This window comes from Eublepharis macularius, chromosome 12, assembly GCF_028583425.1.
Source record: "Eublepharis macularius isolate TG4126 chromosome 12, MPM_Emac_v1.0, whole genome shotgun sequence".
NCBI lineage: Eukaryota > Metazoa > Chordata > Lepidosauria > Squamata > Eublepharidae > Eublepharis > Eublepharis macularius.
Window position 1 is genome coordinate 80,812,262 of NC_072801.1, and position 15,773 is coordinate 80,828,034.

General features: G+C 56.1%; 1 protein-coding gene across 2 annotated transcripts; it reads left to right on the forward strand.

The window, feature by feature from the left end:
- Nucleotides 1-523: 523 nt before the first annotated feature.
- Nucleotides 524-15,477, forward strand: LOC129340276 (mucin-2-like). 2 transcript variants are annotated; one of them, XM_054994981.1, is made up of 11 exons: nt 524-687; nt 6,783-9,236; nt 9,384-9,584; nt 12,461-12,658; nt 13,099-13,214; nt 14,059-14,117; nt 14,224-14,372; nt 14,458-14,526; nt 14,627-14,789; nt 14,898-15,024; nt 15,289-15,477. In XM_054994981.1, the coding sequence occupies exons 1-11, from the start codon at nt 627-629 to the stop codon at nt 15,382-15,384; spliced, it is 3,693 nt and encodes a 1,230-aa protein (XP_054850956.1). In that variant the 5' UTR covers nt 524-626; the 3' UTR covers nt 15,385-15,477. The 2 variants fall into 2 exon arrangements, with proteins under 2 accessions (XP_054850956.1, XP_054850955.1); XM_054994980.1 differs by having other exon boundaries at nt 14,224-14,526; nt 15,289-15,424.
- The last annotated feature ends 296 nt before the right edge of the window (nt 15,478-15,773 follow it).

Below are 15,773 nucleotides of genomic sequence, written 5' to 3' on the forward strand. Positions count from 1 at the left end.
GTGATGAAGGCCCTTTGATTTTAGTTACAGGTTGATGATGACACAGGCACATCCGGGAATACTGGCAACTTCCCACACCCACATCCCCTTCGGGGCTCTTTCTTCCTTTGTGTGTGTTAGTTTGGCTTCCCTTTATGAAGGAGAAAAGGCTGCAGAATCCAGTTGCGTCTCTCCTGTGTGACCTCCATGGAAGGCACATTGAAAGAGACCAGCCTGAGGGGCCGCAGGGCTTCTGCAGCTCTCTTGTCGGGCGGCCACAAGTTCCAGCAGCCACGGTGATTTCCAGTCCCAAACCACGCTCAGTTTGCTGGTGGCACCCTCATTTCCTCCCTGCGGAAGAGCTGCTGGCCCAGCCCATCAGATCAAGGCCGGCGAGGCTCTTTCTTCCCTCCCAATCAACCCCTTTATCAACCCCTCTCCCTTCTTCCCACAAGCGACAACAGGCTGGGCTTGTCCTCCTGCCTCTGGGGGCAAAGTGTGCACCCCGACTGCCTCTTGATGAGTCCAAAGAACTTCCTCCTCGCTTCGGTTAGGAAAACAGCTTTCTCTTGGCAGAGGTGAAACGGTGCTGAAGGGCTGCCTCTCCGAACACTAGCCTGGGCCTCTGGGGCTGAGCTGGGCACAAGATGAAGGGAGCCCTGGTGTGGCTCCTGCTGTGGGGCTTGGCTGACTCGGCTGTGGAGCCAGGTGAGTGGAGGCTGCGGCTCAGCTTCTGAGCCCGGAAGGTATAGGATGTAGTAGTGAAGGGGAGGGTGCCTCTGAGAACGTGCAGAAGGCCTTTCCGTGGGAGCACCACCTGCCCCAGCCATTAACTGGGAAGAAGGTGTCCTTGGCTGGACCACCTGGCAAGCCCGAACCCCTTCCCCATCAGTCAAGCTGTTCTCGGGGACACTGCTGTGGCCTGGGGAAACGGCCCCGCTGATCCAAGGCCACTGCCAGAGCTTCTGGCAGCCGGACTGATCCTCGCCTGCCTCTCCAGGGGCTGCTGCCCCCCTTTCAGAGGGTCTCCTTGGAGTGCAAAGCTTGCAGTGACCTGGCAGAGACCACCCAGTTGCCCTGGGCCAGGTTAGGCAGAAGGGAGGAAGGCATGTGGGGTGGACCTGCGCAGCGGTGCCTCTTTTCTATGCCAGGGCTCTGCCAGGGAGTGGCTGGGCCTCTGATCAAGACCTCTGAGCCCCGGGTGGGCCAGGAGAAGGGAGAAGGAAGCAGAGTCTGGGGGCTGGGAGCAGGGGGGCCTTCAGCTTGCACTGAAGGGGACTTGGCCTATCTGGCATGCAATGCTGGATCGCCAGGTGCCTTTTTTGGCCTTCCGAAGCACCCGCAGGGCCCCAGTACAAGTCAGCAGGGGCTCCTTTGGGGTGGGGGGTTGCATGGCATGGCAGAGCAGAGAAACAGCAGTTGGTAGGGTTGCCAGCTTCCAAGCGCTGGCTGGCGATCCCCCAGAATCACAACTGGTCTCCAGGCCACAATGATCAGTTCCCCTGGAGAAAGCGGCTGCTATGGGGGGCCTTCTGCTCCACAGAGGTCCCTCCCCTCCCCAGGCCCACCTTCTCTAGGCTCTACCCCCCAAATCTCCATGCATCACCCAACTTGGTCCTGGGACGCCTCGCAGTGGGGCAACTGAGAGAACTCACTTCCCCCGCACCAGGGCACTGGGGCCAGACCAGCGTAGCTAGCCACAGCCTGCCCGACACCCCCTGGCTGAGATCCGGCTCAGACGAAGAGCCCGCGCTCCCTCCCTCCTGGCGGTTCGGGGTTGGCTTAGCCCAGTCGGAGGCGAGGTGCCTTTTGCTTGAGCGCAGGTTCCTCTGTGGGCCTCCCTTGCCCCCCTTCCCCAGGGGGAGAGCGCACCTTTCAGTCCTCAGGGAGGGGGCAGTGGGCTCCTTGCAGGCTCACCTGCGTTGTGCAGGTGCTTCTGGAAACAAATCCAAATGCAACCCTGCCCCCTCCCCCCCAGCACCCTCTCCAGGTCTTAGAGGGCCACTCAATGCTGGGGAAAGCTGGGAGGAAAGAGGAAGAATGAGTGCAGCTCAGAAGCCAGGCGCGGGGCAACCTCCACAATGGGAAAACGATCCAGGAAACTCCCTGACCAAAAGCAGGATATGACCCAAAGAGAGGGACAGCAGAGGCCTGTAGGGCAGAGGAGAAAAGCAGGCAAGGGCGGAACAGCCTGGACAGAATCCGAGGCAAAGGACGAGTGACAGCTGCGCCCTTTTAGAAGCCTGTGGAGTTCTTCTACAATTGCCGCTGTGCCCCAATCCAGAGCACGTGCGTGGCACGGTGGCCCCAGGAGCTGCCCCCCACCCCTGCCCCCAATTGCTGTTTTGGCACCTGTAAAGGGGCGAGGAGAAAGAAGAGCTCCTGGGGCCAAGCACGTGCTCCGGATAGGGGCCTCGGGGCAACATCACAACCACCACAAACGCTTCTAAAACGGCGACGAGGGCCACAGGATGGGCCCACGGCTGCTGCCGCCTGTAGCTCGGCTCTCACTTCCTCAGTCTGCAGCAGGGCAGCACCAGCCATTGCACAATCCACTTGCCCTTCTTCCACTCTCCCAGCCAACGCATATCAGCCGTGTGGTCACCAGGGCCAGGAGACACCAGCAAAGGGCCACCTTCCACAAGCGCCGGCGTGGGAGACGCAAGCCCCCCGCCCCCCAGCACCTCCTGCAAGAACCACCCCCGGAAGCTTTTGGATGTCCCCCGTGTAAAGACAATGACTTCTCTTTCAGACTGTGACCATCTTGGAAATCTTTGGTTCTGGGGAAAGGCCTAAGGAAGTGTACGGAGCTTGCTAGCAGACCAGAGCACAGAGACCCTGGCGATAAGAGGGAGCTGCTTAGCAAAGCTTCCACCACCTAACCTTCCCAAGCACCTGTGGGAGAGGGGAGGACCCCAAGACTGCCGACTGGTTTCGTTTCTGCCCACTCACGTCACGTGTTCCTGCTAGCATCAGTGGCGTCAGTTCTTGGGGTTCTGATTGGCTAAACAGGCCTGGGCCAATGGAGACCCTCACTCTTAAAGTTAGTTCGCATCCTGTAGGAGCAAAAGGCGAGAGGCTGAGAGAGGGAGAACCTGGGCGCCCCCTGAAAGACGGCTGCTCCCCTGCGACCCTCCCGTTGCCTGCTGTGACGGACTCAGACCGACAGTCCTGCTTGTGTCTATGGAAGAGAGTCATTTGCACCTGTGCCTAATGGTGCCCGTGGATTGTGTAGCTAGCGCTTATCGCTAAAGCCTTTGTTATTTTGTCCCCACAGACTGTTTGGTCTTTTTGAATATCTTTGCACCAAACAAATAATTCTATTTTTAATCTGTTGTGGTTCTTGACTTCTAGGCTGAAGCCAGTGTCTTGACTCAAAACCACCTACTAGGTAAAACTTTGTTGAGAAACTCTACTTGCAAGCCGCCCTTGCAGGGTAGACTTTCTGGTTAATTCCCTGAAAGGCCAGGAGATTTGTCCTTTGGCGCCTGTGCTTTGGGATAAATAAAAGGGACTGGTAATGTCATGTCTGTTGTATTATATTATTGTTGTAGATCCAGAGGAGTTAGCCGTGTTAGTCTGTAGTAGCAAAATCAAAAAGAGTCCAGTAGCACCTTTAAGACTAACCAATTTTATTGTAGCATAAGCTTTCGAGAATCACAGTTCTCTTCGTCAGATGCATGGAGGGCAAAAAGCTTGTGCTGCAGTGGAATTGGTTGGTCTTGGAGGTGCTGCTGGACTCTTTTTGATTTTGCTACTACGGATTAACACGACTAAGTCCTCTGAACCTTTACAGAAGCAAACTGATCTCCACATCAGAAGGAGCTGTTTGCATCTACCCCGCCCCCCCTCCTCCTCTATATCTGACCAGTTTCTCTTTTTGCCCTCCATGCATCTGACGAAGAGAACTGTGATTCTCGAAAACTTATGCTACAATAAAATTGGTTAGTCTTAAAGGTGCTACTGGACTCTTTTTGATATTATTGTTGGTTATACTGCTTGTACCACCATATGCAGAAGCTATACTGCATTCTTACTAAACTGATGTGTAACTCTCTCTGATCACCTGCAACCATATTGCAGACGCCACTTCCTCAGGACCCAGAAAGGGCCTCTCCTGTTATCTTATATGCGAGTCTCGGCTAGCCGTGACCTCGACGTGTCTCGATTCTAGTTTTCTCTCCTGTTCCCAGATGCTGGGAAGTAGGCATTGCATACCTAATACGAAGTCATAACTAAGTAGGTTCTCACAGAACTCTTGTACGCTTGCGCGCCAAAACCTAACTGTCATATGGAGCGTGGGAAAACTCATCTATAACATAGACTGCTTGAGCTGAATTGTCACTTCTGTCAAGCTCCGTGATGGAGAACAGGCCTGAACCGCGTAGATCCTAATAAAGCTGATTCTGCTGGAACCGACGTGTGTTCACTGCGGAGGGGCTTGAGGGGTTTACCTGCCGGGGACTGACTGGTGGCAGCTACCAGAAGTTGATATGAGAGCAGTCTCTCAGTCACACTTTTGTAATTCTGTTTGATACAGAGCAGGAGCCCTGTGAGCGCTTATCCCTGGCTTGGGGTAAGGGCAGGCGTGGGTCCCAGCTCTCGACACCGAGGCAAGTCCAGCCTCAGACCAGGAGACAAGCCTCAAATTTCCCATGCACCATAACAGCACACTCAACAGCCTTCACCTTCATAGGTAGAGACACCAGTGCAACTTCTCACACTACCCAGCCTTTCACAAGCAGTGCGCCTGCAGTGCACCTCACGTGCCAGCACAACAAAGACCGGCATGGTCACCCATCTCACACACATGTCCTCATCGCTAGCTTCGCAACAAGCATCACCCAGCTAGATGTTAGCACTGCCGTCGGCAAGCGAAGCCCCTCCCAAACAGACACCAGCGCTGTGCCAGCGCACTCACAAGCTAATGCCCTCTTGGCACAACTGCTCCTGCCTAGCAACACTTGCACTCACCAGTCCCAAGCTTCACTTGTCCCAAGCGGTGGAATGGTAAATATAAGCTCCGCTCCACCATGTAGCAAACAGCACAAAAATAGATGAAAGGGCCGTCTCCAAGTTCAGAAATTCTGCCCCGAGAGGAAGAAGTGTCAGTCATCAGACAATCCTCCATCTCCCTCGCCGATCACAAGCCCCGGAACTGGCAACAAAAGTGCCTTGACAAATAGAACTTAACATGACAATAGCAACAACAACAACATTCGATTTATATAGCTGAGCCCGCTCGCGGGGAGGGCGGAATAGAAGTTCAAAATAAATAAATAAAATATCGTGCTTCAGGACAACTCAAGGCCCACTCAGCGCTGTTTACAAAGTGTGTTATTACTAGCAACAAAGCCCGTTGTGGGAATACAACAGGCTCTAGAAAGTTGGGGCTGGGGAGGGCTGGCAGGAAGACGGGCCAAGGAGGGCTGGCAGCTGGGTGGGATGGCAAGGGCCCCTCACCCTTCCCATCCCATCCCCGGTCAATCAACTGGAGAGGCCAAAGGAGCCTGTTGATCAGGTGGACACAGCAAAGGCAGCAGGCTCACCCCCCCCCTTGCCCGCTGATCAGCTTGGCAGCACAGGCACCGCGCTCGGCAGTCCCGCCTCTTCCCAGCTGATTGGCTGGGGAGGGCACAACTGTGCCTGCACTAAATGTGAGTCGTCAGGAACACAGTTAGTCTTTTATATAGTAGGATTATCCCCACAACAATCATCCTGTGAGGTGGGCGGGGCTGTGAAAGTGCTGGTTGACCCAAGGTCCCCCAGCCAGCTGCAAGCAGAGGGGTGGGGAATCGAACCCGGCTCTCCAGATCAGAGTCCCGTTGTTCTTAACCTCAATATCAAACTGGCTCACTATGTTATACCAATATAGATAAAAGCACATGACAATAATCAATACTGAACAATACTAGGCCAAATTCTTGCATTCTCTAGATGAACTTTTAAACTTTGCATGAACTGTCTGTGTGTTTTTTCTATGTGTTAGGTAATTCTAACAGGTGTGCTTTCATCCTTTGACATTTAATTAAAATAGTGGACTCTATCGAGATGAATGTTCCTCTATCAGAGATTCAACCAATGGTGATCGTTCAACTTAACTTTTCCTGACACTTCTCAGAGATTTATAGTTTTCTTTTGTAAGCCTGAGAATAACGTAATTTTTTACTAATTGGAAGGTTGTACTACAGAAATTATGAATATTCAGTGAAGCATCGAACCAATCATCAATTGATTGTGCTATCATGTGAATAGACCTTAAATATTTGCATATGATGAGGTATAAAATTGCAAACACAGATAGAACGGTAGAGCTCTGATGGAAGAAATCTCTTGAGAGAATTTAGGTGAGAACTTATCTTAACCTATGCATTTCATAGAAACTTTGTTTATGTTAAACTTTATTAAGATTTATTAAGAAATGTTAGCAAACTTATTTCTTATTGCCTTTCTGTGTTCTGTTTTTATAGGGTTTATATTAATAGCCATTTATATTTTGATTACTTGCTTCATTAAAAAACTAGGGTGTATTTTCAATAAAGTGAAATAAACTCTAGGCAGGTGTCTGTGTGTTTGATAAAGAGCTGCAAAGCAATATTGAACCCTATATAAATAAATGTACTGATAAACAGCTGGTTCAAAGAACTTATCTGTTTGACAGGTCTGAAAACTAATTGCTGTAAGCTTTCCCGGACAGAGATACATCCTTCTCTTGGCTAGTCAAAGCTTAGTTTCAGACACGGGCAAAAGCTCATTACAACTACATCAAACAGGGCCCACTAACATGTCCTCATCTTTCACAGGCTACACAATGGAAGCCAGGAATGCCCCCAATCCAGAAATCAACACTGCAGCTGAAAACGCAAGTACGTGTGAACCAGGGACAACAGCTCCCTCACTCTTCAAAAGAGTACCTCTTGGCAACACAAGCGTCTTCGCACCAGAAGCTAACTCCACACCTGTAAACAGCAAAACTACCTCAATTGTCACAAATAAAGCAGCTGAGAAGACAAAGACGCGCACACAAGAAACTACCACTTCAGAGGAAAACAGCACAGCTGCCTCACTTTTCGCAAGCACAACCACAGAAAACAAAAGTATTGCTGCACCAGAGACCACTGCCACAGCGGTTCAAAATACACGCATCCCTGTAACTGAAACCACCACCACAACTAGAAACACTACACCTCCTTCACTTTTCACAGGGCCATCAATGGGAAACACAAGTAGCTCTGCAGGACAAACCATCACCAACGCTGTGGGAAATACAAGCTTCTCTGTACCAGAAATCAGGACTGGCGCTAAAAATACAACAGCCGCCTTGCTTCTGACGAGTGTAGCTGTCGGAAACACAAGCACCGCTGAACCAGAAACTACCTCCACCTCAGCTGGAAATTCCACAGCTGCCCCACTTTTCACAACAACCACCACTAGAAACACAACTACCTCTGTACCAGAAACAAACGTCATGGCTGGAAATACCACAGCACCCTCAGTTTCGACAACTACTGCCATTGGAAACACAAGTACTACTGCACCAGAAATCACCTCCACTTCAGCTGGAAACACCACAGCCGCCACACTTTCAACAACTACTGCCATTGGAAACAAAGGTACTACTGCACTAGAAATCACCTCCACTTCAGCTAGAAATACAACAGCTGCCCCACTTTCGACAAGGACTGCCATTGGAAACACAAGTATCACTACACCAAAAATCAGCTCAGCTGGAAATACCACAGCTCCCTCACTTTCGACAAGTGTAACCATTGGAAACACAAGTACTACTGCACCAGAAATCACTTCCACTTCAGCTGGAAATACCACAGCTCCCTCAATTTCAACAACTACTGCCATTGGAAACACAAGTACTAGTGCACCAGAAATCACCTCCACTTCAGCTGGAAATACCACAGCCGCCACACTTTCAACAACTACTGCCATTGGAAACACAAGTACTACTGCACCAGAAATCACCTCCACTTCAGCTGGAAATACCACAGCTCCCTCACTTTTGACAACTACTGCCATTGGAAACAGAAGTACTACTGCACCAGTAATCACCTCCACTTCAGCTGGAAATACCACAGCCGCCACACTTTCAACAACTACTGCCATTGGAAACATAAGTACTACTGCACCAGAAATAACTTCCACTTCAGCTGGAAATACCACAGCTCCCTCACTTTCAACAACTACTGCCATTGGAAACACAAGTACTAGTGCACCAGAAATCACCTCCACTTCAGCTGGAAATACCACAGCTCCCTCACTCTTGACAACTACTGCCATTGGAAACACAAGTACTACTGCACCAGAAATCACCTCCACTTCAGCTGGAAATACCACAGCTCCCTCACTTCTGACAACTACTGCCATTGGAAACACAAGTACTACTGCACCAGAAATCACCTCCACTTCAGCTGGAAAAACCACAGCTCCCTCACTTTTGACAACTACCGCCATTGGAAACACAAGTATCACTACACCAAAAATCACCTCCAGCTCAGCTGGAAATACCACAGCTCCCTCACTTTCGACAACTACTGCCATGGGAAACAGAAGTACTACTGCACCAGTAATCACCTCCACTTCAGCTGGAAATACCACAGCTCCCACATTTTTCACAACTACCGCCATTCGAAAGACAAGTACCACTGTGCCAGAAACCACCTCCACTTCAGCTGGAAATATCACAGCTCCCTCAGTTTCGACAAGTGCAACCATTGGAAACACAACTACTACTGCACCAAAAATCACCTCCACTTCAGCTGGAAATACCACAGCTCCCTCACTTTTGACAACTACTGCCATTGGAAACACAAGTACTAGTGCACCAGAAATCACTTCCACTTCAGCTGGAAATACCACAGCTCCCTCACTTTCGACAACTACTGCGATTGGAAACACAAGTACTAGTGCACCAGAAATCACCTCCACTTCAGCTGGAAATACCACAGCTCCCTCACTTTTGACAACTACTGCCATTGGAAACACAAGTACAACTGCACCAGAAATCACTTCCACTTCAGCTGGAAATACCACAGCTCCCTCACTTTCGACAACTACTGCCATTGGAAACACAAGTACTACTGCACCAGAAATCGCCTCCACTTCAGCTGGAAATACCACAGCTCCCTCACTTTCGACTACTACTGCCATTGGAAATACAAGTACCTCTTCACCAGATACAACCATCACAGCTGGAAATACCACAGCTCCCACATTTTTCACAAGTGCAGTCACAGGAATCACAGGTACCTCTCCACCAGAAACCTCCGCCAGAGCTGGAAATACCACAGCTGCCTCAGTCTTCACAAGCACACCCTTTGGCTACACAAACAGCCCTCTAACTCGCAGTAGCCTGACGACAGGCCTCATTCCCTTGTCTCCCCCTTTTACAGATTTCGTGACAGGACTGGCTACTGGGACTTCCACAGCAGACGCCGGCACAGTGTCTGCAGCTCTGAGCTCCCTCCCGGGGCTTGTCCCCGTCAGTTCCGCTGCAACAGGTGCCCCCAGGACCTCCAGCCCAGGACTGGCTGCTTCTTCCTCCAGGTCTCCAGGCCCCTCTCCCCAGATCTCTCTTCCAAGCAGCACCTCAGGTGAGTGCAGCCCCTTCCCGGGGCTGTTCGAATGCTTTGCTTCTTTGATGGTTCCACAAGACTTCTAGCTCCAGCTGGCTTAGATGGTGTTGCCGGTGTGGGCTGAGGATGGGCCATGCATTGAGGGGAGACACTGTCCTGGTCCAAGGAGTCCCATCTGCCCCTGCTGCAGCCCCAAACGCCAGCCCCACGCGTCCCTCCCCTGCCCTGCCTGCCAGGTGAGAGCACTCTCCGTCTGCAGCAGTCACTCCTTGGTCCTTGAACCTTTGAATAGGGAAGCTGGGGAGGAGAGGAGGAGCCAGAGCCAGCGCCCCCCTGTCTACTTTGCAGTCACAAAGTCCACTCCCCTTGCCCCCCTCTGCTCATCTCTCCGCTCTAACTGGGCCACCAGTCTTGGCACATGCCCACCCCAAAGCTCCCAGGGATTCAGGCTCCCCCACTCTCATCACCCCCTCTGCCCCACACAAGAAGAGCCCTTTGACTGCTCCAGTGGGCTCTTGGCCCCGCCAGGACTGCCTGCTCCTCAAATGCTACGGCTGCTGGGTTCATTTTCACCACCACCAACAACAACAACACAACATCCCTGAGTCTCAAAATCCCACTGTAATGAGTTCCGATCTTGCTGCAGTTTGGCCCATCCATATGGCCACCAACACTTCTGCCTGAGAGCCAGTTTGGTGTAGTGGTTAAGAGCAGCAGGAGTCTAATCTGGAGAACCAGGTTTGATTCCTCACTCCTCCACTTGAAGCCAGCTGGGTGACTTTGGGTCAGTCACAGCTTCTCAGAGCTCTCTCAGCCCCACCCACCTCACAGGGTGTTTTGTTGTGGGGATAATAATGGCATAGTTTGTAAACCGCTCTGAGTGGGCGTTAAGTCATCCTGAAGGACGGTATATAAATCGAATGTTGTTGTTATTATCGAATGTTATTAGTATGACTGCAGTTAGAGCCCCCCCACTATCACCCCCCCCCGATTGTCCTCTTGCAGGAAACTGTCACCAACCTGCTGTCACCCTAAATAGGCTACCAAAGATCACGAAGGAAGTGCAGCAGGGAGGCTGGAGTCGCTACTCCTGGGCTGCTCCCCGTGCCATGAATGCAGCACCCCCCACACCCCCAGGCTCAGCACCAGCAGCGACCTGTCCGTTCCTGCCCCTTTATTGCACCTCAGGTGCTGCACCAGCCAGCCCAAAAAGGCTAGTCTGGACTCCACACCAGTCTTCAAACGTGGCCTCTTTCCTGGTGGTGCCCCCAAGCTCTGGCCTGGGCCCACCCCCACCCCCACCTTTTAGCTTTTGAACAGCAGCAACACACAACCAGCCACAAATGCTCCAGCCACCCCTTTCCACACACACAAACACACACACACACACACACACACAAGCTGCCTTTCCTCTTTTGCCCATTTCCTTTTCATGCAGATTTTGTGTAGGTCTTTGGAGACACACAAAACCCGATGAGAATCCTACACACAAGGAAAGGTGTGTGTGTGTATGTGGGTGCGTTCCCACACGATAGCCTGTGCTTTGCCAAACAAAATCTTATTGATTCGCTTTGCAAAAATTGCTTGGTGACTTGCATAATATTTTTCCCTTTTAAAGAGAGGGGCCAAATGCAGAATCAAAAAACAAAGGGCTGGTGCGGCACACCAAATTTGCCGGCGGCGAACGTGTGACTCCTGCTGCTTGGCAGGAACGTGGATGAGGGTGAGCTGCCGGCAAGCGAAGCTCTCCTTCGCCCAGGCCCTGGGGCTGCAGTCTCTGGGGAGGAATGTGGCTGCTGGGGGCGGGGGGGGGGAGGGCTTCCACTTGGTGTTTTAGTGCTGCTGGGACGTTTCATGCCAAAGGGCAGGTCAGCCACAGCTCTGCTTATTTGTCTTTCCCCGCTAAGAGCTCGGGCATGGATTGTGGCTTTGCAGGTTGACGGGTTGTTTGTTTGTGCCATTTATAGTCCATCTTTCTCACTGAGATTCAAGGTGGATTACATAAAGTGAGATTAGCACAGTCAATATCACACAGCACACAGAAGCACTGTTGGAGATTAGCAGAGTTAACGCAAAGATTGTGCATTGGAATTAATGAGAACAGGCACACACTCCAGTGTAGCTCTGTAAGAATACTAAAGGATAAAAATTAGGGTTACATTGGAGAAAAATAATAAATTGCTGAACTGACTACATCTTGCTAGAAAAGTAACTGAGAGTAAGAAGGCGACTGAACAAAGAGCAATAAAACTTCAGTATACAGTATCACTTAATTGCCCCCCCCCCCGCAATAAACAGGTTGCCCAATAGAAAATCCTAATTCTACTTCATTATTCTTAGAGACTCCCATTTCTAGGGAATCCAGATTCGAGGCCTAAGTGGTTACATGCAAATAAGTTTACTAATTAGGTAACACAAAACAGTTTAACTCTTTCATGACTGAGATGGAAACGCTTGCTAAAATCCCAACAAGCACCTACCTGAAGCCAGAAATAGGACGCAGGCAACTCAGTGCTGAGGTCTGTGGTCTCCAGCTCCTTGGCGAGGCATCTGAGACCCCCTCCCCACAATGCACCCCTCCTATCTGAGTAAAAACCCCTTTTGAGTCATTCCCTTCTGCATCGTTTGGGGACAGCCAAGAGAGTGGGGGCTCCCCTGACCTCCTCAGGCAGGCCCTCCCATAGGGCGGGGGCCACCACAGAGAACCCACCTATGTGGGCAGCTGTCCATTTGGCCCATGATGTGCAGGGTGGCACCTGCAGGAGACCCCCCTTCTTTCTTGCCCGGACTCGGATTTAACTCTCCCCCCCCCCCGTGGCCCCTCAAGAGCGCATACACGTGCAGGTTACATGTGCAGACAGGAGCTTCCCCCTGACCTTGGCCCCCTCTCTCAGCTCCCTGCCAGAACGGCGGCTCCCCCGACGGCGCGGAGTGCCTTTGCCCACCGGGCTACTGGGGCGCCCTGTGCGAGTCGTTTGAAGCCCGGGACTGCCAGAACGGAGGCGTCTGGACCGAGGCGGGCTGCCGCTGCCCGGATCTCTTTCAGGGGGCCCACTGCGAGTTTGCCGTGGAGGCGGTCAGGATTGAAGCTGGTAAGGAAACGGGAGCTGGGAGAGCCCGCCTGGCGCAGTGGCGAGAGAGTCCCCCCCCCCCGCCTCCCAAGCTGCCTCAGCCACGGCGCTCATTGAGAGACCTTGGGCCAATGACCGCCCCCCCCCTTGCAGGCTGTCCCTCACAGAGATGTTGGGAGGGGGATGCTCTTCCGAGGACAGGCAGGCCAAGATAGAGACCCCCACGGGGGGGGGGCGCAGCTGCCGCGGGAGGGGTTGCCAGTCCTCCTCCCCAGGGATCTTCCCTTTCGGATGCAGGAGCTCCGACGGGAGGGGGGCCCAACCGGGAGAGGGGGCAGCCTGCCCTAGAGGGGGCGGCCCTGGCTTGGGCAGCAGGGAGAAGGCAGGTGGGTCGGGGGCAGGAGCAAACCCCTGGGGGGGCGTTCCTTCGAGGCCCCACCTCCCTCCTCGCCTGCGGACAGTGGTGAACGCAACGCTGGACGTGGAGCTGCAGGTGGTCAACCGCGAGTTCCGCCCGGGCTTTGAGGACCCCACGACGGCCGCCTATCAGCAGTTCGCCCAGGAGTTCCGAGCGCAGGTGGGAGCGCGGCCGGGGAGGGCCGGGCGGGAGCTCTGCAGTCCGCTGGAGGGCCGCTTTCCAGCTTCCTCGGCTGCCGCCGGCCGCCCCTGCCCCCAGAAGGAGTGGGGGGGGGGGTTGCCACGTCCTCCAGCCGTGAGAGGGGGGCGGGGAGACTTCCGCTTCTGAGGACACAGGACGGCCGGCTTCTGGCGGGGTGGGGGGCGCCACGTCGGGGCGCTCATTCACGAAGCTTCTGCTGCATAAGATCAGGCCGGTCTTTAAGATGGGGGGGGGCTCCCGGTTATCTCCCGTTCCTCCGGAGTTCCAGGACAGAGCCCTCTTCCTCCGGAGGCCAGAGACAGCCCCCCCCCCATCCCGCAGGCGCGATGCCTTCGGCCTGGCAGAGCTCGGCTGCCTCTGCGCCCCCCCCCTTGGGAGGAACCTGCTGCCCACCGGGGGCATCCAGCGCCTTCCGGCCCTTGCCGCTTTCGAGGCCCCTCAGGGCCTGAGGCTCGTCCAGGCAGCAGAGCGCCCCGCCCCCCCCCCCTCGTTCTTGCCGGTGGCGGAAAACCTCGCCCTAGAGCGAGGCGGGGGGAGGCGCTTGCCGGAGGGCGGCCAGAAGCCCCGGGAGGCGGGGGAGGAATTGGGGCGGTTCCTCTGCACCTCCAAGGAGGAGGCCTGGGGGGGGGGGGACAGCCTCCCGGCCGGGCACTTCCGAGGGGGGCGCGCGGCAGCTGCCGAGCCAGGACCGCTCCCGGGCAACGGGGGGGGGGCGCAGGGGGGGAGCGGAGGCGGCCTGGAGGGCAGAAGAGGCGGTTACAGCGCTGCGTGTCGTGCCCCCCCCCCCGCGCCCGCCTTCCAGATCAGCCTCGTCTACGGCGACCTCGGCGGCTTCCAGGACGTGGCGGTCACGGGGCTGAGGTGAGGACCCGGTTCCGGGCGCCGGGGGGGGGGGGAAGGGGCGCTGATTGGGCCGCGGAGCGCCCCGGCGGATGCGCCCCTGCCCTCGCTGGGTTTGCCCCCGCAGGCCCGGCAGCGTGGTGGTGCCGCACCGGCTCTTCTTCGCGCTCCCGGTCCGCGCCGAGCTCAACGCCACCTTCGAGGCGCTGCCCCGGGCGCTGGAGCGGCGGGTCGCGGCGGCCGCGGGGGACCAGATCCTCTGCCCGGCGGCAGCTGGTGAGTGGGGCGGCGAGCGCGGCGAGAGGGCGGCCCTTCCCGCGCCGGCCCGCCTGCGCCGCTCAGCCCCTCTCGTTCCCCGCAGCCACGCTGTGCTTCAACCCGCGCTCCCTCGGGGTCACCGGCCGGCAGCTGGGCCGCTTCAGCGGCGCAGGTGAGCCTCCGCCCGGCGGGCGCTTCCCAGGCGGCGGGGCGGGGCGGGGCGGGGCGGGAGCGGACCGACCCGCGCTGCCGCCCGCGCTGCTGTCTTTCAGAGCTCTGCAGGGAGCGGAGCCCGCCGGCCTTCGGCTCGCACTACTTCCCGCTGGCGACGGAGAGCGGCTTCTGGTGCGCCTCGCGGTGCCTGGCGGGGGCCCCCGGGGCGCTGCACTGCCAGGCGGGGCGCTGTCGGGTGGGCCGCTCGGGGCCCCGGTGCCAGTAAGTGAGCGCGGCCGGGGCGGGGGGCGGGCGAGCGGGCTCCGTCGCGGGGCTGGCGGCCGCCCTGCAGGGCCTTCTGCCTCTCTCTCTCCTCCCCCCCCCCTGCAGGTGCCCGCAGGACGGCCCCTTCTGGTACTGGGGCGCCAGCTGCCAGGGCCGGATCCAGCGCCTGGGCGGGGCCGTGGGCCTGGCCGCCCTGCTGGCCTTCCTGGGGCTGCACGTGGTCGTGGCGCTGGTGAGTGGGGATCTCTCCCCTGGGGTCTCCCGGAGGGGAGGCGCAGCAGCCCGGCGGCCGCCCTTTCCGAAGCCGGCCGGGCCCTCCTCTTGCCTGCCTGCCTGGGCCCTGGGCAGCTCCGGGCTGGGGTCTGGCCCGCAGGAGCCCGAGAGCCGGGCAGGCTGCCCGCCCCCCTCTGCGCGATCGCCTTCGGTCGGTGCTGGGCGGGCGTGGGCGCAGGCGGCCTCTCCTGACCCCGGGCCCGCCCTTTCTGCCTCCCCGCAGCTCTCTGGGTCCGGGATTCCGCGGGCTTGCCGTTGCCGTGGGGGCGCTGAGCGAAGCCGACAGAGCCACGGCCTTGCAAGGAGGAGGGGGCAGTAGAGACCCCCATCGCGCACTCCGGTGGCCTGGCGGGCCTGAAGGGGCGCAACAGGGGCACCTCCAGGCAGCCCAAGGAGAAGCTCTGCCCCCACCGAGCCAACCGGGCTGCAGGGACAGCTTCCCCCGGGGGGGGGCAACCAGCTGAGCCAGGGCTCCGGGGCCCCTTCCGGACCCACAGAAGGGCCCTGGGCATCGGCTTTGGCCAGTCAGTGCTCAGCTCCTTAAATGGACGCAGGTCCTTCCGTATTTATTCTCAGGACTGCAGGCGGCAGAAGGGGGCCCCAATGTGTGTGTGTGAGGGGGGCTGAAGCCCACTCTTGTGGCCCACCCTGCCCCCTCCCCACGGTCTGCTCTGGCTTGCAAAGTTGCTGTGGGCCTCCCTTGGCTCC

What these genes read in the sequence shown, in the direction of transcription:
- LOC129340276 (XM_054994980.1), top strand. Translation starts at nt 627, where the DNA reads ATGAAGGGAGCCCTGGTGTGGCTCCTGCTGTGGGGCTTGGCTGACTCG. An exon ending in CGCTCGGGGCCCCGGTGCCA is followed by an intron (nt 14,790 to 14,897) that starts GTAAGTGAGCGC and finishes CCCCCCCTGCAG; the next exon opens with GTGCCCGCAGGACGGCCCCT. An exon ending in TGCACGTGGTCGTGGCGCTG is followed by an intron (nt 15,025 to 15,288) that starts GTGAGTGGGGAT and finishes GCCTCCCCGCAG; the next exon opens with CTCTCTGGGTCCGGGATTCC.